This window comes from Liolophura sinensis, chromosome 7 (assembly GCF_032854445.1).
Source record: "Liolophura sinensis isolate JHLJ2023 chromosome 7, CUHK_Ljap_v2, whole genome shotgun sequence".
NCBI lineage: Eukaryota > Metazoa > Mollusca > Polyplacophora > Chitonida > Chitonidae > Liolophura > Liolophura sinensis.
Window position 1 is genome coordinate 35,178,214 of NC_088301.1, and position 20,245 is coordinate 35,198,458.

At 35.9% G+C, this 20,245-nt stretch overlaps 2 protein-coding genes across 4 annotated transcripts; one reads left to right on the forward strand and one right to left on the reverse strand.

The window, feature by feature from the left end:
- Nucleotides 1–4,465: 4,465 nt before the first annotated feature.
- LOC135471743 (sterile alpha motif domain-containing protein 15-like) lies at nt 4,466–7,180 on the reverse strand. The gene is made up of 4 exons (XM_064751068.1): nt 6,802–7,180; nt 6,191–6,289; nt 5,421–5,508; nt 4,466–4,906 (listed from the first exon to the last, which is right to left on the reverse strand). Exons 1-4 carry the CDS (start codon nt 6,958–6,960, stop codon nt 4,701–4,703), a joined length of 552 nt encoding a protein of 183 aa, XP_064607138.1. The 5' UTR covers nt 6,961–7,180; the 3' UTR covers nt 4,466–4,700.
- A 79-nt stretch (nt 7,181–7,259) lies between these two features.
- On the forward strand, nt 7,260–19,517 carry LOC135470336 (translation initiation factor eIF2B subunit gamma-like). 3 transcript variants are annotated; one of them, XM_064749206.1, is made up of 12 exons: nt 7,260–7,374; nt 8,469–8,642; nt 9,014–9,171; nt 9,868–10,036; nt 10,439–10,544; nt 10,884–10,973; nt 11,317–11,465; nt 11,915–12,105; nt 12,555–12,638; nt 13,772–13,920; nt 14,762–14,865; nt 18,549–19,517. In XM_064749206.1, exons 2-12 carry the CDS (start codon nt 8,495–8,497, stop codon nt 18,599–18,601), a joined length of 1,401 nt encoding a protein of 466 aa, XP_064605276.1. In that variant the 5' UTR covers nt 7,260–7,374; nt 8,469–8,494; the 3' UTR covers nt 18,602–19,517. The 3 variants fall into 3 exon arrangements, with proteins under 3 accessions (XP_064605276.1, XP_064605278.1, XP_064605279.1); XM_064749208.1 differs by having other exon boundaries at nt 11,317–11,453; nt 18,549–19,516; XM_064749209.1 differs by lacking the exon at nt 7,260–7,374 and having other exon boundaries at nt 8,473–8,642; nt 11,317–11,453.
- Nucleotides 19,518–20,245: the final 728 nt, after the last annotated feature.

Sequence of the window (20,245 nt, forward strand, 5' to 3'; positions counted from 1 at the left end):
TTTCATAACTTGTTACGTACACCACAGTGACTTATGGGCAAAACCGTGCGCAAGAAATTGGATTTAAGACGTCTTGTCAAAATGATCTCCACGGCACGCAGAAGCCACATAATGTTCTGTCGTGGCTTATGTAGTCCCGTTTATTTCCATTTTGCCTACGCTCACACCTTCCCTTCAGTACAGCACCGCTCGCTGCCTGTCACAGAATGTACCTAGGGGTGCCGAATAATACCTTTGGATTATAGGCACTGTTCCCCTTTAGTTGTAACTGCTCAGTGTCCTGAAAACATACTGCTCACTTGTAACTTTTATTCATGACAGAATACCGGGATCGATTCCACAAAGATATTTCTGACTTGGGTTTCAACGGTCACTACCAAAAACTAAGCCTTTTGGAAAGATTTTAAATTGATTTAAGTCAGAAATGGCTTTGTGGAATCGGCCCCTGTTCATTTGAAGTTCAAAGCACGACCATCAGACCATAAGTTATAACTACAGTTACCTTTCCTATTCTAGTTTGAAGTTTACCATTATGTTAACAAAGATATGTAGATAATCATTATTTACGGAACAATAAATGTACATCCACATCCATATATGTATATACATATATATATATATAGAGAGAGAGAGAAATATAAAACGCCATCTCAACTTTCTACATTGTTATATTCTAACAGCAGTTTCAAACTTCATGTTATTTTCAAGGAATATGAATATGAATGTCCACAGAGTTCTTTATATAGGATATATGTTACGTACATGTCACAACAGGCAGTGGTTTAGTTACATGACAATACATGGATAAACTGTTGCTGGGAACAAAGTCGTACATATATAAAGCTGTTAATCAGTGTCTATAAATCGAAGAAATATTTGCTTTGTATTCGACCTGTGGGAATATAAGCATGCATACACATGTTAGAAGGATCAGGCTTTCAATTTGAGAGAAGATTCTTTGTTTAATGTAAAACTTGACGTGCTGAACTGTAAAAAATGTTGTATATGCACTTCTTTACATGGGGTGTGGCAAACAATATATTGGCCAGACCTCAAATCTCCGCTCCAGATTGATGTTTTTTTACGCAATTGTATGAAACCTGAGTCTTCATAGAGACAGCACTTTTATTTTAACTAGCGATGACGCATAGCTCGTCCTTTTGGATGTTTTTAATGGTGCTTACTTGGCCTTCACTAACACTGTCCAATGTTTTAAATAATCCTCAAACCAGTCAAGCATGCCGCCTTTTATTTTGAGTGACTTCGATTTAGCTAGTATGCCTTTGTGACAAACTCGATCAAAAACTTGTTCCTTGCCGTCATCCAGGGCTTTAACGATATGAAAATAGAGGTCAGCGAATTGCACGGTTGTTGACTTTGATAGTAAAAAACCATACTGGTTCGGAGATATTTGGGACGCATGTGGTTAAATACTTTCCGAAAGACAATGCGTTCGAAGATTTTGTCGATGCAGCTAAGCAAAGAAATTGGTCTTTAAATATAGAGGTAACTTTGGCAATTTTCCAATAAGGAGGATACTTTACTGAGGTTAAAGACAGATTGAATAATGTCAAAATTGGAGAAATCTCGTACTTATCTTCAAAAAGCATTTTGGGACTGATGACATCTGGTCCAGTAGCTTTGCTTGGGTCGACTGACTCAAGCACCTCAAGTACGCCACTGGATTCAACAGGGATACCCTGTAATTCTGCGTTAGTCTTAGGTGCAACATTGGGGCATGCTACATTTGTGTCAGTCAAGGAGCAGACACTAGAAAAGAATTCGTTCAGCTTTCTTTATTTGCATTATCATATTCGTAAGTGTCTTTGTCTGTTAAGAGAGGAGGAACTGGACTTACATTGGAGTTACTATTCTTTCAGATTTGCAGAGTTTCCATCAAAACTTGCTTCCAACATTTACGGTTTCTATTTTCTCATTTAATTTGTCTTCGTGAGATTTCTTGGCATTTCTAATAAGTGAATTAACGTGATTTCATTGTGTTTTGTAAGCAGTAACATTGAGTTCAAATGCAAATTTGCGAGATTTTTTGTAAAGTTTATTTTTATGTTTAATTTCTGTCTTAATTGCTGTTGACATACATGGCTCGTCATTAGGATTTGCTGCATTATATTGCCAAATTAATCGTTTGTATTTTTGCATCTTCGGGATTGTAGATCTCAAACAGACAAAGACAGGACAGTGATCACTACAAAAGTTTGACATGGTCCCAAAATTTATTACCAATCCATGCTTGTTGCATATAATCGGATGTAGCAGCGTGTTAGAAAAAGGCCTCTTGGGTTCATCTATTAACCAAGTCATACCAAAGGTAGTGATAATAGTCGACAAATGTTTATTAGCTGGAGTCGACAGATTTTCATTTAGGTTGCCCGTCAGTATTATGTTGTGATTATGGAAAGTGTCAATGACAGTTTCTAGATTTTTAACACGTATACCAACTTCTGTTTCTAGAGGTCTATAGATCACGCCACGCAATTCTAACCAGATCATTTCCAAGTCTTTATGCTCCTAGAAAAAGATATCCTTTCCGACACATAGACACATACTCCACTCCAAGCTTGGACACGATCATATCTAAGAGGCGCGTGAAATCCAGGCATTAAGAGGGAACTACTTGGGATATGAGAAGTGAGATGGGTCTTTGTCAAAGTTATAACATCAAAGTCGCACAGATGAGCAAAAACTAAGCCTAACTTGTGCTTGAGTCTGCATGTATTAAGATGTACGACTGATAGATCATTGTACTTGTAACTTCCAACTAAAGGTAGGCCTATCGAATATTACACAACAGCAGCCGTACAGAAGACATTGAGTAGATGAGGAGGCCATAAATACAATGAACAGATTGAATAATTGCGTATAAGGGTGATGTTGTCGGCTGCGAACGCCACAACATCTCTTCCTGCATGGACCTATTGACGTATACAGGTGGTCATCTTTACTTCTACTACCCAACATGGTCATGTTGAAGTAGTCAAGTAGAAAATATGAAAGATTTAGAGAGGAGATTCTACCAACAGTAGGCCTGTATGACGACCAGATGCCGCGTCTTCACGAACATCAGCACCAGCAGAAGCGGCTCACCCTACTCTCTCAAGTCCCGTTTCTATAAACATGTATAGATGGACAAATCATAAATGGACAAGGTTTGGAGCTTGCTGATGAAAAAGATATTTCCTACATCTGTACTATGTATTGTTTCACTGTTATTGGTTAGTGTTATGGCATTTAAAACATACGCAACTGAATTCATACCACTCAGGTGTTATTGACAACCCCCAGACCTTCTCCCATGTGGATGACGCATTCATGTGCTGTTTATAAAATTTATTTGCACACCTTGGACTTGTATAAGCCATTTTCAATGGTTGACAATGACAACAACGCAATAAAGATTCAAACGACTGTGAGCGATAATTCATATCGCTCACAGTCGTCTCAACACCATTTCACTCGAATTTTTTCACCATGACTTCCTTTCCAGACCCCAGGTTCACGAAGCGATCTTAGACTTAAGTCAAAATTTTAATCGTTAAGCTTAGCCTTTCCATTCTTTTCCATTATTTTACCTGAAATTTATTTTACAATAACTTACCCAGAATTTACGTTGTCAGGCAGTATTTTAACCTTGTTACGTATGAAGTAGTAGTTTTGAAGTGAATTGAAATTTTGACCTATGTCTAAGATCGCTTCGTGATCCTGGGGCCTGGAGGCGGTTTCTTAAAGCAGTCGTCAGTATGTGACCTCAGGGTGATTAGGCCGGCGTAACATTATGAGCTCTTTCGGAAGTTAGGGCCCCCATGATGTTGGTATTAAAATATTTCAGTATCCTCTGCAACATAATGCTGACCGCCGTCGTACAAGTGAAGTATTCTTGAGTACCGAATAATGTACCGATCAACTAAATACATAAATTGGTTTTACAATAGGCCTGCTACATGGAGTAACATGTAGTCATATACAAATTTATGAATATTGCGTGTTTTAATTCTTACTTGACACCGTGTCAAAACTACGAAAAGGAAAAAAATCACTCAGGATTTCCAAATTGAGATGCAGTCGTGAAATGATGGGATTACATGTATGTTGAAAACGGAGTTTGGTCGTGATAGGTCAAATACTTGTGTAATTAATGAGTTTACAAGATCGTCTGAGACGTCATATGTATGTCTATATATATAAAGTCCACTCCCCCCCCCCCCCACCTTCAAACACACAAACATGTACATTACCTGCTAAACAAGTATATTTGAATCAAAAATGAATATCTTTTCACTAACACATAAATAATGCAACCTCATTAGAGACAAATTTTTTTCTGTGCAAGAAAATTTCTTGTCCATGGGAAAAAATTATATCAAAGACTAAAACATTCTTTCAAGACAAAATTTGGTTCAAGAAATCATATTTTACAGATAATTACTTTAATTCACAATAAGGTATACATCGCAATTTTTTTTAATGCATTATACGAGAAGCACCAATTGTTTGACCTTGCATGTGTCTCCTCTAGCTGTTTCAAGCTGAAACTGAATAGGAAAAGGCCCTAGTTTAGTCGGCATCGTCCCACTGATTACGTGTCAACAAACTTTCACAGAGAGCTTCGTGGTATCAAAAACTGAAGTCCATCCCCATTATCACCACCTGATTTCAAAAGCTTCCAGCTTGAACGTCTGTCGTCACTTGTCATTGTGAACAACTATTTTTCTGTAGTTGTGTTTCATTCTACCATGCCAGCCTAATTCATGATTCGACGACGGGGTTAGAATACCAAAGTTCGTTAAAGGTGGTTTCCATTTCTTGTCTTCGCTGTCGCTAAGGAAAGATTCGTAGGTCAATTGATCCCGATATTTTCCATTAAAACACTTGGTCTCTAGATACATCCCTGCACAGTGAGAAAATTGAAAAAAATGAAGTGAACACATGCTCTATGGATATATATTTAATAATACCTTTGTATATACATATATGGGCGTACATAAATATGATCACCACAATTGTAATTTGGTGAGTTAGACGGGTCACATACTAGTATACACTTTAGCAAACGTCTGAATATTTGTTTGGAAAGTATAGGAACATATGTAAACTACAATTTTCGATGTCATCCGTCTTAACTTCTTACTTTATATCTACGTTCTAGTTTTTTGGTGATTTGTATTGAGCATTGTTTTAAACACTGATCTTTCCATTACTTACCCGAAACGTTCATTTGGTTGAGGACTGATACACGAATGTGTGTTTGACACCTACGATGCATCTGTATAGAAAACTAAAACTTGGTGCTACAAACATCATAATAAACTGTATATCTATGATATCGGACCAGCTCGGAAATGTTACATGTTGCGTCTAACTCGTTGGTTGTAAATATCCTATCATACAGTCATTCCACTTACCAACATCGCTCCGGGGTTGAAGCGACATGTGATGGTCCCATGGTATTTCCTCAATTTTCAGCAACGCCCTGATGCTTTTTGAGATAAACTTCAAACAGTACATGTGTCAAAGAAAAAAACATATATTCAAACAAAAATACCTTACCCATTTGTATACTTATATAATGATCACGTAAATTAAAGTTTAAAACTCTTTGTTTTACATGTAGGTTAGCACGTCTGTATACTGAAATATATACCACTGAATATATTTAGACATGCACACATATCCTTTCCTGATGTGTGTGGTGATTATAGTATACCAATACAGCCTAAAATCATCAATTTTAAACTTTCTATTAAAAACAAGACTACTGCGACGAAGGAAAATTGAACGTTTCATACATTCGTCGCTTAAATTCTTAAAAGTTTTAAAGGTAAAGTTATTTAATCAATTATACATGTATATGATATTTATTTATTTATCTGATTGGTGTTTTACGCCGAACTCAAGCGGCGGCCAACATATTGGTGGAAGAAAACCAGGCAGAGACCAGGGGAAGCCCACAACCACCCACGGGTTGCTGTAAGACCTTCCCACGTACGGCCGGAGAGGAAGCCAGAATGAGCTGGACTTGAACTCACAGCGACCGCATTGGTGAGAGGCTCCTGCATGGGTCATTACATGCGCCCCCCTGGCGTGCTAACCCTCTCGGTCACGGAGGCCTCCTGTTTATGATATATAATAGTCCCAACTAGGTCTCACTGACTCATCTCAAACTATTCATTACCTTGATGTGATCAAAATCACAGATTCCTATTCGTGGCAACGAAGATGCATCGAGTTTTATAAGACGTCTTCCAGTAATATAATTATCTGTGAAACAGTTCTGAAATGGAAGAAAAACACTTAACGACACCTGAAAATAAAATCTAAAATAAAAATCATGGTTTTAAGGGAAATGAAAGTTATGCCAAAAAATATATATATATTTTTATATTTAATATTGTATCTCTTCATGAACTCTGCCTTTTATGTACATTCTCCGTGAACGGTTTTGGAAATGAACGATGAACTTTGCGGCTTAGCAAAGCTTTCTTCCCACAGATAAATTATTTAATACAAAGAGACAATATTCTTAATGTGAACTCTAGGCACGAACAGATCTGTCTAGTAGGCCTACTGTAACCAAGGGACTAGAAAGACCTAGGGCCCTTAGACCAATATATGAGTTTGCCTTGACATATGAGTTTGATTTGAAAATACTGACAAAATAATTAACATGTTATATTATAAAACACCACACCAGATATACACATATATAATCAAATGATATAGAATTTTCTCCTAAAGCCTGGCTATTTTATCATAACATAATAAGCTCAAGCTAGTTATGCCTACTTTATAAAACGGAAAACCTATTTTGGCGATCCAGTTAGCCACTTGATTTGTCGACCAGTAAAGTGCACGGGGCAGCCGACAATCCATTCTGTCTGCTACCTCTGCATCTGGCGTTAGCGAAATATTTGTTGATGTCTTCTTCGGACTCATCTTGCTCATCTCAATCAGTTGTTGAAACTTCTGGGTGTTCCACAGTTTTAAATTGTTTGTCGTAATCAACAAGTAGCAAATGTTTTCATTGAAAACATGAATGGATGACACAGAAATATCCTTTAACTGCTTCAAGACTAAAGTGATACCTCGAATTAACTTTTCAAACCAACAGTACTTTACATCTAAAGACGTTTTGGAGTAAAAAGCAACTTTCTTTTCTTCACTAGTGATGATGCAACGCGCGATGCTTAGCGGTTGTTAATGGAACTCTTTTAGGATGGAGGTACATATGTTACTCAAGTCAACAACAACGACAACGCACATGTTTGCATCATTTTCTACTGGTCCTAACTGTCACAGATTTTTTGTTCTTCATTCTCAAAGTGAAATGCGATTTGCGGTATTGACATAGCGAAAGAGGTGAGTGATGGAGTTTATGCTTTTCTTGAGTGCTTTCTTTAGTTTAGTTACTCATGTGTCCTTACAAGACCGAGCGTGTTATTGACGTAACTGAGATCTGAAATAGGCCTACTCGGTCGGTGTCTGCACTGGTTACGACGAACACAACTGGATAAATGATAAAAGTTACACCCATGTTGATGCCTTTTATTTTCTTTGCATTTTAACTGCATCTGCTATTTGAATTACGAGGTCCGATTTTTAAAATCTGCACCAATTACTTGATAACGTGTAGCTCGGCTGTGAACTTCACGTATCATAAGCCATCTTAATGATCTTTTAAGGCCGGATTTTCGGTTAAAGTGCTGCTATTAAATTACACTGGGTGCTGTTAGCAGAGAATTTCCGAATTATTCTAAACTGTTCAAACTGTATTTCGAAAAGCGTGCTCTTCTATGTTTGAGTTTATACGTGCTATAAATTGAAATATGACAATAGAAGTTGTGCCTGGGTAGTGGGTAGTACCTGAAGCAACCTTATAGGGAAAGAATGAATAGTCATTTACTTGCTCACTGTCCTTTTTCCTGGCTGTAATATTCAATAATTTAGGTCTAAGTAATTAAGTGAGAGTAAACTGTAGCAAGCTTTCATTAATTTTGTAACTTGAGATACCGACAGGATGATCATTAGGCCTAACCAATGTAATTTTATTTGATTAATGCAGAGTGTTGAACGTAAACAGCTTCTCTTGTTGAGTAAAATTAAATTGTACTATGTCATAACCTAGCCCTATTTGACAGCATCTTCGCTCCAATATTTTGCATGGTAATCATCAGCCATTGGACAGGAAAATTGTGTTTGGTTGCCAAACTGTATACAGTTTAAGGCAAGAATTGTAGTCCATGAACATGTATATGAAACACTAGCTGGATATTGTTGGGTAAGTTAAGCTTGGACAATCACATCTCTCATGCCATGATTTCATTATTAGGTGAGCTTTATTGGAAGCTTTTTGACAGGAAGGTTTATTTTTTCTTCTCAGAATCCATTTTTTCTGCTCAGAATTTTATCAAATGAAAGGTTAGTAGCAATTGTTTTTTTTTTTTTTGCAATAGGATCTAGTTTAAAACAAGAAAACAGCATGGAATTTCAACCCATTATAATGGCTGCTGGCCGTGGATCCCGGATGACAGATCTGACAACAAAGTGCCCAAAGGCCCTTCTTCCTGTTGGAAATCGTCCAGTTATCTGTTATCCTATCAGTATGTTGGAAAGGGCTGGGTTTGAAGGTAGATTGGAAGGTTTTTGTATTAAAGGTTGATGTATGGAATTACACTGTGGTCAGATAAAGATTCCACCACTCTCATTGTTTGTGTGGCTTTGTTCCTTTTACTGAACACCATTTTTCTTCCACCAGATATGGTATGCAATTGAAGTTCATAAGTAAATTGCCAAAGGTGGGTGGTATGCCTAGGACACTACTACATGTACACATTATAAAGCTCTCTGCCTTTGTAGAAAATAAAAAATTCTTTTCATTGTTGTTATGCAACAAGCAAATTAAATCAAATCAAATCAAAATATAAACACATCTGATAGAGTAAAAAACGTTGTCAACAGTCATATTTCTCACTAATCCTTTTGTGTTTAATCTTTCCAGAGGCTCTTATCATTGTACTAGAATCTCAGCTGGCAGAGATTCAGAGAGCAGTTTCTGATGCAGGAGACCTAAGACTTCGGTTAGAGTATGTCCCAATCCCAGACAACAGTAACTGGGGCACCGCAGACTCACTTCGTCATATTAGAGAGAAAGTAAAAGTAAGTCATTTTTGAAGAGAAAGTGGATTTTTCATTTTTTTCTTTCTCAGATAACTCTCAGAATATACATGTAGTAGCGATATTCAAAATGGTTGGCCAGCTTTCAAGATACGAAGAAATGTGACTGCAATTGTAGATATTTAAGTGAAAAATTCTTGAGTATAGCATTCAGCAACAATCAAATAAAAGTAGAGAGAGGGAGATATTTAGTTCCAAAGAAGTTACTGAAAAAAATATAGTGGGTTGTAGGATAAGGATTGCAATAAAAGTAATCCGGATTATTTTATGCAAAGTTAGTAAGTTATCAATGCCTGTATTGGAAGCTTTGGAGGATTGAACAGAAACAAAATTGTTCTGTTGTTTTCACTTCAGTTTTGTCTGATGTTACATTATGCAAGAAATGCTAATACTTAGTAACCAACATTATCCCAGTACCAGTGGTAATTGAGTGAGTTGAGGTTGACCTTCATAGCATGATATTAACAACAACACAGGGAGATATTTCCTATAGTTCCTCAGAATTGTTATGTCTAATTTTAGGAATATCTCTGCAGCAGTCAGCCAGGTTGGAGGGAGTACAGACATGCAAACTGCTATAACACAGTGGCTTACTTCTCTCTATTTATATACTTTTGATACAGTGTAAAGCAGACTTGACCAAATGTGTGAAGCATGTGCATTTTGCATTTTTCGCAGACTGACTTGCTTGTTCTGAGCTGTGACCTTATAACCAACCTCCCCCTTCATACTTTGGCTGATGTTCACCGGACATATGATGCAACTGTCACAACTTTACTATCAACAGTCCCTCAACAATTTGCTGATATTCCAGCTCCAGGAGTCAAAACAAAGAGGAAAACAGAAGGTAGACGCTAAAGAATGGAATCTTATTACAATTCTGTAATATTACAATTAAGACGGACATCTCTTAACTTTCTGTCATGTATTTAAAATGGATTAACCATGTCTATTCATAGTAACAAGATTGTGAGCTTCCAGTGTTTGTCATTTAACTCATTGCCTCCATTAAATTATTCATTCCTTTATACACACGTAACTTTATAAATCATGTGTAAATGAAATACATTTATATGTATTCATAATTGCAGTGTTAAAGCTGAATCGTATTAGTTCATAAATAATGTGTGAAGTACATTTATGTATATGTGAAGTGGATTTAAGCTAGTTTTGATTTTCTATTAGTATTTTTTAACAGATATGTAGGTAAGTGTATCAATGTGTTAAATATCTGTTCTTTTTATTTCAGAGAGAGATTTCTTTGGATTGGAAGGGAAAGAGAACCGGATGTTATTTCTGTCGTGTGAAGCAGATTTAGATGAAATAATCAAGTTTAGAAGAACAATGCTCAAAAGGTATGTAGATAAGTTGATGAAACTTAGTCTAGCATTCTGCTACATTGAAACACAAACAAAAGGTAACACTACTTTCATGTGTGAGGAAATTTAACATTCTTTTCTTTTGGCATTACTACAATGATGTCAGTAATTGCATGTTCTGCCTTCTCTCTGGCCCACTTTGTGGATGGTAAATTTGTTATATATCTAGTGTCTTATTACTAGGCAGACTGTGATATCACCAAGTCATGGCTGGAAAATATCTGAATACATTTCATTCTAGTAGCCCATTCCAGTATTTATCCTGTGGTCAGACTTGTTTAACCTCACATATAATTGTGTTTATCCTTAATACAGGCATCCTCACTTTTGTGTCAAGTCAAATTTGGTGGATTGCCATATGTATATGATGAAGCGTTGGGTGCTGGATTACCTTGAGGAACAAAAGTAAGTAGCCCATTGAAATAATTATGATAATAAAATGTGATAGGTCACTTTTGCTTTGTGGAGATGAATATAATAAAGGGATAGGCAAAAAAGGAGATCATTTCCAGAATTACTTTTAGGCATATATTTGTGAGTCGCTCATAGTTAAGAAGGTGATGGATTTACACCCTGTCTGTCAGTTTATCAGTCCATTCTTTACAGACTTCACAAAACAATTTGTCATTCTGAATTCAAACTTTTTGAAAAGTTTGATTGTCAGCTTCTGCCTAGTAACTATACACATGTATGTATGCTAGTCATCTTTGTTACAAAACACAATTATTATTTGTTTGTGTTTTCTTAGGAACATTTCCACAGTGAAAGGAGAACTTATTCCTCATCTTGTGAAAAAGCAGTTTTCAAAGGCTCAAATGTCATTAGACCAGGATCCAACTTCAGTTAACCAGTCAGTGTTTTCTCCTGACAAAACAATAAGAACAGGTAAATTCAAAGGTAATGACTGGTAAATTCAAACATATATATATTTTACCCAACATTTTTTAATTGAAATCCTTATCAGTTACAGGTTTTAATATAAACATATAACAGGCATAAAGACACTAGCATGTACAGTTTCTTGACCTCATCACTTACCAATGGAAAAGTTTGTCGCAAACATTTATTCCTGTAGATGGTAGGCTTTGCAGAATTTCTTAAATAAGTCTAGGTAGACGTGGTTGAAAATATATCAAAACCTGTATGTTTTTTGGAAAATATAATTAAAATCGTGATTGTATAAGGTAAAAATTTGTAGAAATATATAAATGTGATGATGCATGGAATAACAAAGATGATGTAGGTGTAAGAATTTAATAGAGTGTGACATATAATGGTTTCAGAGAAGTATGATGAGTGGATTCAGGAATGAGTGATGTATGAATTAATGGCATATTTTGTTACAGACATATACAGTTTTATTAAAGAAGATGACATGGAAAAGCTAGCCAAGGAGTTCTCCCCTTGGATTGACCATAGTGGAGATATGGCTGACTGCTATCACGGAGACAAGATTCGGTGCTATGCATATATCCAAGATGGTGGATTTTGTGTGAGGGCAAATACCTTGGGAACGTATTGTGAGGCAAACAGACAGGTAAGTCAAGCAGTATTTACTGGTCAAAAGGCAGTCATTCTTATATAAAATTTTGAAGAGACTTTTTATTTTCCAAGACATAAATAATGTAGAATGTTGTGGAAATCTACAAGAGGTCACAGTCGGTTTGAATTTCCCTTTGGTTCAATGATAGAAGCACAGGCAGTGGTTGAAGCTTGGTAAAACAGTCTTTTTTATGATAACACAAACATTTCATCTAAATCACAGAAATGTTTTATTTTACTTTACATTTAAATTTCCCTCACACTGCACTGAAGAAAACATCTTGTTACACCATGTTATGTAATGTAACACTCACCAAGTCAGTCCAAAAGACTTGGATCATTGTTCATCTTACTATCGAAGGGATCAGACCTTCTCCATGTATAATATTTTGCTGTCTGACTTCTGACGGGTTTTAAATGTTTATAGTTTTTCATATATTTTAGATCTCTCGCCAATTGCCGACTTTGTTTCCTACAAAAGACATTAGTTTGATTCACCCGTCTGTTGTAACCAAAGAAAAATCTCAGGTGAGTTTTTTTGGCTTGTCCCATCAAGGTTTTGTCGTGGGGATTGTGTTATGCATTTTGGGAGAGGTCCAGTTTTGTTGCCCTCAGATTCTTTACAACATACAGCTGTCTTTGGAAATTCTATGATGTAAAAGACATGGCATGTGTAAAGTTACTCCAAGCACATACTCTGTGATGACACCTACATAAAGCTTCATGGATGCATGAGTATGTACAAGAAAATGAAAAATTTTAAGTTTCAAAAGCCTGGAGTTTTTTGTTTTGTAACTTATCTGACAAATATACAGTCAATATATTTTGGCCCATATGGTTTACCTTTCAACTGTATTTTAGGAAACATTCGAAAAGTTATGAGATGGTGTATGCACTTATTTTTGAAGTATACATTTGTTGATGCTGTCTGTGTTTTGTAGTCTTTATAATGCTTGGAGTGGTGAAGAGTTTGGAATTAGATGAAATTGTAAAGCATGTGTTTTATGATACTGACCCTTCACAGTTCAAGAACTGGTGCAGTGAACTGTATTCAGTGAAAGAATGTCAAACATGGTGATTTGTAAGTCACATTCAGTGTCCTACACTGAGTGGTACTTCAAACAAACAGCAGTATTGCTGAACTTTGAACACTGCATTTAGACACTGGTAAACTGGACATTGTATGACTTCATTCTTACTATACAGTACTTGTATTTTCATTTTGTCTATTTAGATTTTATGGAAAATGTAATGTGACTGCAGAAGTAATCATACATACAAGTAACAAGATGTTTGCACTAATGTCTTTTGCTTTATATTTTGGATTTTCACAAGAGTGGAAGCCTCAGTTAGCTTGTGTTCCAAAAAAAGAGCAATGCATTTCCCTGTGCTTTTAGCATTAAAAATATTTCATCATTATCTATGTAAACATTGCTGTTGGATATTGTTGTTGAAGATTTGAAGTGACAGAGTTGTGAACATTATGTAAGCAATGTTGTTGGATATTATTGTTGAAGCCTTGAAGTGACAGTGTTGTGGTCGTTGTGTAAACTACATTGTTGGGTAGTATTGTTGAAAATTTGTGAAGGGATGGTGGTGGTGGGGGGGGGGGGGGGGTATGAACATTGTGTAAACAGTGTTGTTGAATATTGTCATTGAAGATTGGAAGTGACAGTGTTGTTGGAGAAGGAGTCAGTGTAGGGGAAAAAGTTTCAATCAAGCGATCCGTGATTGGGCGACATTGCTCTATTGGGGACAGAGTGAAGGTAACAAACTCGGTCATTATGGGTCACGTGACTGTGAAAGAAGGGTGAGTTGGTATCATTTTTTCCTGTAAAAGTTTGCTTCAAATTACTTTTTTGGTCTTGTTGTAGTATACGAGTAAGTGAAAAATAAATAAGTAGGCCTACATGTACATATGTCATGAAACCATAAAAATGAAGCCAGGAGGTTTGTTAGGAACTTGGTTTTAACCGATCATACACCTGACCACCATCATGTATGTGAAATACTCTTAAGCATGGCCTGATAAAATTGTGCTTTCTCTCAATTTACTGATGATGTGTTGTCCCACTTTAACTTCGAAAGTAGGGAGTAATTGGTTAATATAATATAGCACAAAGGACTAATGGAAAAGTGATGGACATCAATTTTCATTTTTATGTATGTATGGAGGCGGATGTGGCAGTGTTTAAGATGCTTGCATTCAGTTACAAGAACATCAGAGGTGCTGGTTTAAACCCAGCCTTAGAAAGTGAATATGTATATTCCCTGGCTTTGACTGTTATTGTCCCCTTGGTGATAAATAATAAGCGGCCAAAGATACTCATGTGACCATTCATGTAGTCTGTCACTTGTTGAAGACCAGTTGTCGTCCACCAATATCATGGGGTGCGTATTTGTATGTTGCATGTGAGAAATTTCATCAGTAACTTGCCAAAGGTTGATCGTTTATGCCAGATTCTGATTTCTTCCACTGATAAAATTGACTGACATCATATAAGTCAAAATATCTGAAGTATGGTATTAAAGAGAAACTAAATAAATGGATAAATATACTTCCTGTATGTATATATATATATATATATATATATATATATATACACATGCATATGAATACCCTCACCATAACATCCTGACTTCATTTTCAGTTCGGTGATTACTGGTTGTGTTATTGGAGCAAATTCACATATAAATGAGAGATGTGAACTTAAGGACTGTGTGCTAGATAACGGGCAAACAATTATGGCAATGGGTGAGTTCTTACTATACATCTGAAGGTATTGTAGTACATACACCAACGTTGCTGAGTCTGTTGAGGAAAGCAGTTTTATACTAGAACCATACAAACATTAGAATTCTCCAGTTACTTTGATGATATCTTTATTTGTTAAGGGTCACTTAATGAAGGTCCAGCAAGATGAAGGTGAGGAGGTGTTGTCCCTTAAAGATGTATTCTTTTCAGTAGTCTCCCTTGGACCAGTTATTTTATTTTCTTTCACATTTCACAGTGTCACTGAACTTTGTAAAGTAAAGAGAGTCATCAGTATAGGTGCTATAAGTTTTCCATTTATGTCGTTACTGACATATTTTAGGAATAATGCATTGGTTGCAGTCAAACTTATCCAATCTCATATGCATCAAGGTTTATCTTTTTGTACCATAATGATGGCTATCATTCACCCACCCACAAATCAGTTCTAAATAAATGGATCAGTTTGTATACAGATACAATTTTTGAATGGAAAAGTATAAAGCATTTGAAGTAATACAAGTCATCTTTAATACACTGAAGTATTCAGCATACTCTTCATGTATGTTCCTCGTTACAGACATGGATACAAGTCTTGTTTTGGTTGACATGTAGAGAACTTTATATGTTAACCAATGTCCAATTTCTGGTAGTATACAGTAAAATGTGCAGGAGTTAATCTATTTTTCTTTTATGTCTCTTTGAGTTTGCATGTGCTTGATGAATAGACACTATGGATTTGGTCCGTTTATATATGGTTTAGTTTAAAGTGAATGTCTAAAGTTTAATCTTTTTAGTGCCTAGAGAGGCAGCAGTGTGAAAGCTTAGAATACAAGAGTTTCGATATTCGGCGTTACATCATGGTGACCTCCCAATGTGCTTGGGTGTTCTCATTTTCTGAGACTGGAGGGCTAATGAGTATATACCAGTACATAAAGTAATTGAAATCATTCAGATTTTAATTATTTTTCTTCCATTTGTTGAAAGAATTTTGAAGGCTTTTGTAAACAGAAAGGTTTCTGTTGGATGTTGCTGAAATTTGGGGATTTTAAGAACAAGGTTATGAGGCAAATTTGGTTAACTTTGGTCAGGTGACGTGGTGGCCATCTTGGATTTTGATCAAAACCTTTCAACAGCAACAAACGCATCTTTTGAAATTTGATATACTTGTAGAGTGATCCCAGTTAGAACAAGTTTGAAGAAATCTTAGACATCTATTAAAAAGTTTTGAAGCTTGCTATTGGTCAAACTTATGATGTCATAAAAAAGGTCTAATGTTTTCATGTATTCTGGTGTATTTGCCAATGCTGATTTGGAATTTGCTTTCGGATTTTGACCACTATGTAATTTTTAGAGGTATTGTGAAAAACGTTTTTCTTTCACGTAATTTCAATGACCTGCAACTCGAGAACTACGAAAGCTACAAATCTGAGATTTGCACCAAATTATAGCCCAAGGCATGTAGTTTCTGGAGCATGCCAACAGATTTCAGCTACGATCTATAATTTTCTAACTAGAAATATTTAAATGACACCACCTTACTGCAAAATATAGATGTGCATTTAAGATAGACTGTGGAGGTAACTTTGTATTACTATACATGAGCAAATTAGTTCAGTGCATTACTCTCATAATGTTTGCTTATTTGACATTCAATTGGGCCTTGATGCTTGGCCACTGGTATCGCTGTGAGGAACATAACAGCTTTAATTAGGCATATAAGCTTTGCTTGGAAGACAATTGTTCTTGCTCAGATTATTTTTCTTCTTCTCTGACAACTGTTTTTTTCATTTTGCGAGAAAACTGTGCGTCACAGCTGTTATCTTTCTACAAATGTTCATTACCAAATCGCTTGGGCTACCTGCTGGTGTATAAAACTTTACACACCAGTGACCCACTTTTCCACTAATTGGATCAGCATGGAAATCTAAAAAAAAAATTCCTCTCCAGAACCGTTGATCAGATTGCATTGAAAATTGATATGCATGTACAAGACTACTGGAGGTATCAGGATTGAAAATTTTATCGGTTGAGAAATGTTGTTTTAGTCATGTGATGACCTGTGACGCGGAATTTTGAAAAAAAAAGATAGCAGTTGGATGTAGTTTGGCCTGCTAAAGACAACCATACTTATATTTTTTCCTTACAATGTATAGTTTTTCTTTAAACTGCAATTAAAGCTCATTTTATTGTCTTTTTTCAAATGTCACATGACACCTTAATAGCAATGAAGCTGAAAATTGGATGGTAGATAGATCAGCTACAGATCTTTATTTTTGAATGGAGGACGGCAGTTCTTTGAGTGATAGTTTGGCCATTAAATTGCATTAAAAACTTGAAATTTCACTAGCAAGTTTTAGGTGGATTGCCGGACCTATATTGCACAAAAACTTTTTGTTTGCTATGTAAGTTGTGCTGTAACTGACCAGTGAAATTAGCTTAAAAATAGTTCAAGTCTAAAAACTGCTCAAAATGATGAATAAACCCACTGTATAGTACTGCTTGGTGTTCGGATTACAAATCTGTAAGAATTTTTTTGTGCTTGATATAGTTTTCAGGTTATGACCAAAAAACCATCAAAAATATGAAGTATGACATAAAACCCCTCAGTGGACATACACACATTGATAAGACCTCCCATTCAATTAACTTCGTGCCAGACTGCATGAAACCCATTCCCTGAAGAGTTCTGGCTATAGAGCTTGTATTCTAATTCTGTCTGGTGACAGGACCAGTAAATCAAATGAACAATCTCTCTATACGTGTGGCTCACCACTGCTATTTGAGAGCAATGTTTTTTTGTTTTTTCTTTTCACTGTCTTTCACCATAGCTTCAGTGAACATTGCCCTAGCAGTCATAGGTTCAAATCTAGTCTTTCTTCTCTCTTTTTTTTTTCAATTACCATGAAATCATTAGGCACCAGACAATCAGTCCTAGCAGCCTAGGGTTCAGATCCAGTCTACTCCTTGCCATAGTTACCAAATTCATTTTGGATTTAAATGTGGACATTGTGGTTCATTTGTGGGAGATTGTGATTCGGGTATTGCTGAAATAGTTTTGTTTTCATGAAAATACGAGATCTGGTTTCCACAAGGTACATACAATTCCCTTCGAAGAGTTTGTTGTCTCGTATGGATTACGTCTATTTTTTGGCTCGTATTGAACAAACATGTGGTCTTTTCAGAAGAGCATAGAACTATTAGATTTGAACCGTCTGTGTTCAAAGAGGACAGTTTTAGAAAGTTGACTTTAAATCAATCTAAAAGCACAGACTGCTTGGAAGCGGTATAACTGAATGCAGTTTTAGTTTTATTTGTTCAGCAGATTTTTTGTAATTCAGTATATTAAAGTTGTCTTTAGTGGATAATTTTCAATACAGCATATACCTGCCCTTGTCCATGCACTAATTTGTTCACTGACATTGTGGCACAAAAAGATGTCACAATTATGTGGCAATGTCGAAACTCAAAATTCCCGTATTCAGATAATGTTTTGACAATGACTCAGAAATGCAACCAGTTTATAAAATCAAAGTATGATAAAAAATCATTTTAAATTTGAAATTATTATAAAGTAGTTGAATACATAACATATAAATGTAAAATTATAATCAGCTCAGTTTGTGTCATAGTCTGTCGAAATATGATTTGATTTGTGTTTTCTGTTTTTTTTTTTTTTTTTACAGGGAAGTTCACAAATGAGGCAATTGTTGACCTGGATAAAATGATGGAGATTTGATTACAAAAAAAAACCTTATTCAAAACTGGAAAAGTTTTATCAACTGAGGATTGCATAATGACTTAGTCCTTAATGATCTGCAAATGTGGACAATTTATCAACTTTACATATATAAAACTAACTTATAAATTTTTCTGTAATGCATTTGTCAGTAAACAGTAAAAGCAAATGTGAAGTAATTCTGAAGGAGCAGACAATAAATTATGTTACAATCCACTTCAATTCTTACACTGGCATGTTTTTACCACTGTCATTTTTTACTTATTACTTTGTGGAAATAGTGTATTTTACCAACATTAAGTTGGAAAACAAAATTTAGAAAAATTCTAAGCCTGGTCCATTATATTTCTTTTTTTGCTCTGGTTGTAATGGCATAGATATGCTTTGTGTCAACAAACATAAGGTGCATTAATGTTGGTGTTGATTTACAGGTTCATTAGTGCTGAACGGAAAAGGTGCAACATGCAGGTGTCCTTAATGAGGAACATCTGAAGTTAACACGTGTGAAAAGCACCACGTGTGAACATTTGCTTCTGCAAATGAGGATGGCGTTAGGAAAAAAAAAACACATAACAACTTAGTCAAGTCAATCAAAAAATCTCAGAATCAAACTGTTAGGCGATTTTACCTTAGGCATTAGGTGAGGTGGAGAATATGTTTTGATTTTTCAGATTGTCATTTAAAATAAATTGAGAAATTCTTACATTTCAGAAATACCATAGTTTCCTCGCATACCTGTGTTGTATTTATATTTTAAAACAGCATTCATATTATATAAACACCATTATTTCCATGTGATCGTGTGATATTATGTTGTGACTGTTTTACTTTAAAACATATAGAAGATCCATTGGTTGATGTTCTCATTAACACGCGGCCGTACGTGGGACGGTCTTCTAACAACCTGCGGAGGGTCCTGGGTTCCCCCTGGTTGTGCCCGGTTTCCACCCACCATAATGCTGGCCGCCGTCGTATAAGTGAAATATTCTTGAGTACGGTGTAAAACACCAATCAAATAAATAAATAAATAAATTAATACTCGGGTACTCAGGTTTTAAAATGAATTCCCATCTAAAATCAGTTCATTTTGAGGGATTTAAAAGATTGCTTCGTTCTGGACGTTTTTGTTTGCCAAATACAATACGTTTCTTAAGAAAACTAGCTTAGTCCAGTATGCATATTTCTGAGAAATCGAGCCTGGCATCTTGTAGATTTAGATCATTATCGAAATATGTCCAGGTAAGCTCTGTAGGAGTGAAAACAGAGGTACAATCTTAGGTCGCCAGAAAAATTCTGGTCTTGTTGCCTCTCCAATGAAGATAGGGGGATGTTTGCAGACATATTAGTATGTTCTGGTCGTTACAATTGGGGGTTTTACGACACGGTGACATCAAAAGAGCTTCCGGAACAGGTGTAGGCTAGGCTTATTCTAGAATTTTGCAGTGATTTACATTCTGTTTTCAGACTCTGACAGGTCATGCTCTCGTTGGCCTTGCGCTTGATTAATGAAAGTTTTTGTTCGAATCCAGCTCTCGTCAGGTCGGATATTTCTCAAAAGCTTTGTTAGGCAAATCGAATTTTCCTCCACCCATAAAACTCTCTCGCTATAGAAGAAGTGAAATACTCATGTGAGGCTTTCTCATG

What these genes read in the sequence shown, in the direction of transcription:
- LOC135470336 (XM_064749206.1), top strand. Translation starts at nt 8,495, where the DNA reads ATGGAATTTCAACCCATTATAATGGCTGCTGGCCGTGGATCCCGGATG. An exon ending in TAACCAAAGAAAAATCTCAG is followed by an intron (nt 12,639 to 13,771) that starts GTGAGTTTTTTT and finishes TTGTCATTGAAG; the next exon opens with ATTGGAAGTGACAGTGTTGT. An exon ending in GCAAACAATTATGGCAATGG is followed by an intron (nt 14,866 to 18,548) that starts GTGAGTTCTTAC and finishes TTTTTTTTACAG; the next exon opens with GGAAGTTCACAAATGAGGCA.
- LOC135471743 (XM_064751068.1), bottom strand. Translation starts at nt 6,960, where the DNA reads ATGAGCAAGATGAGTCCGAAGAAGACATCAACAAATATTTCGCTAACG. An exon ending in TAGGTTTTCCGTTTTATAAA is followed by an intron (nt 6,290 to 6,801) that starts GTAGGCATAACT and finishes CTTCCATTTCAG; the next exon opens with AACTGTTTCACAGATAATTA. An exon ending in TCAACCCCGGAGCGATGTTG is followed by an intron (nt 4,907 to 5,420) that starts GTAAGTGGAATG and finishes CTCACTGTGCAG; the next exon opens with GGATGTATCTAGAGACCAAG.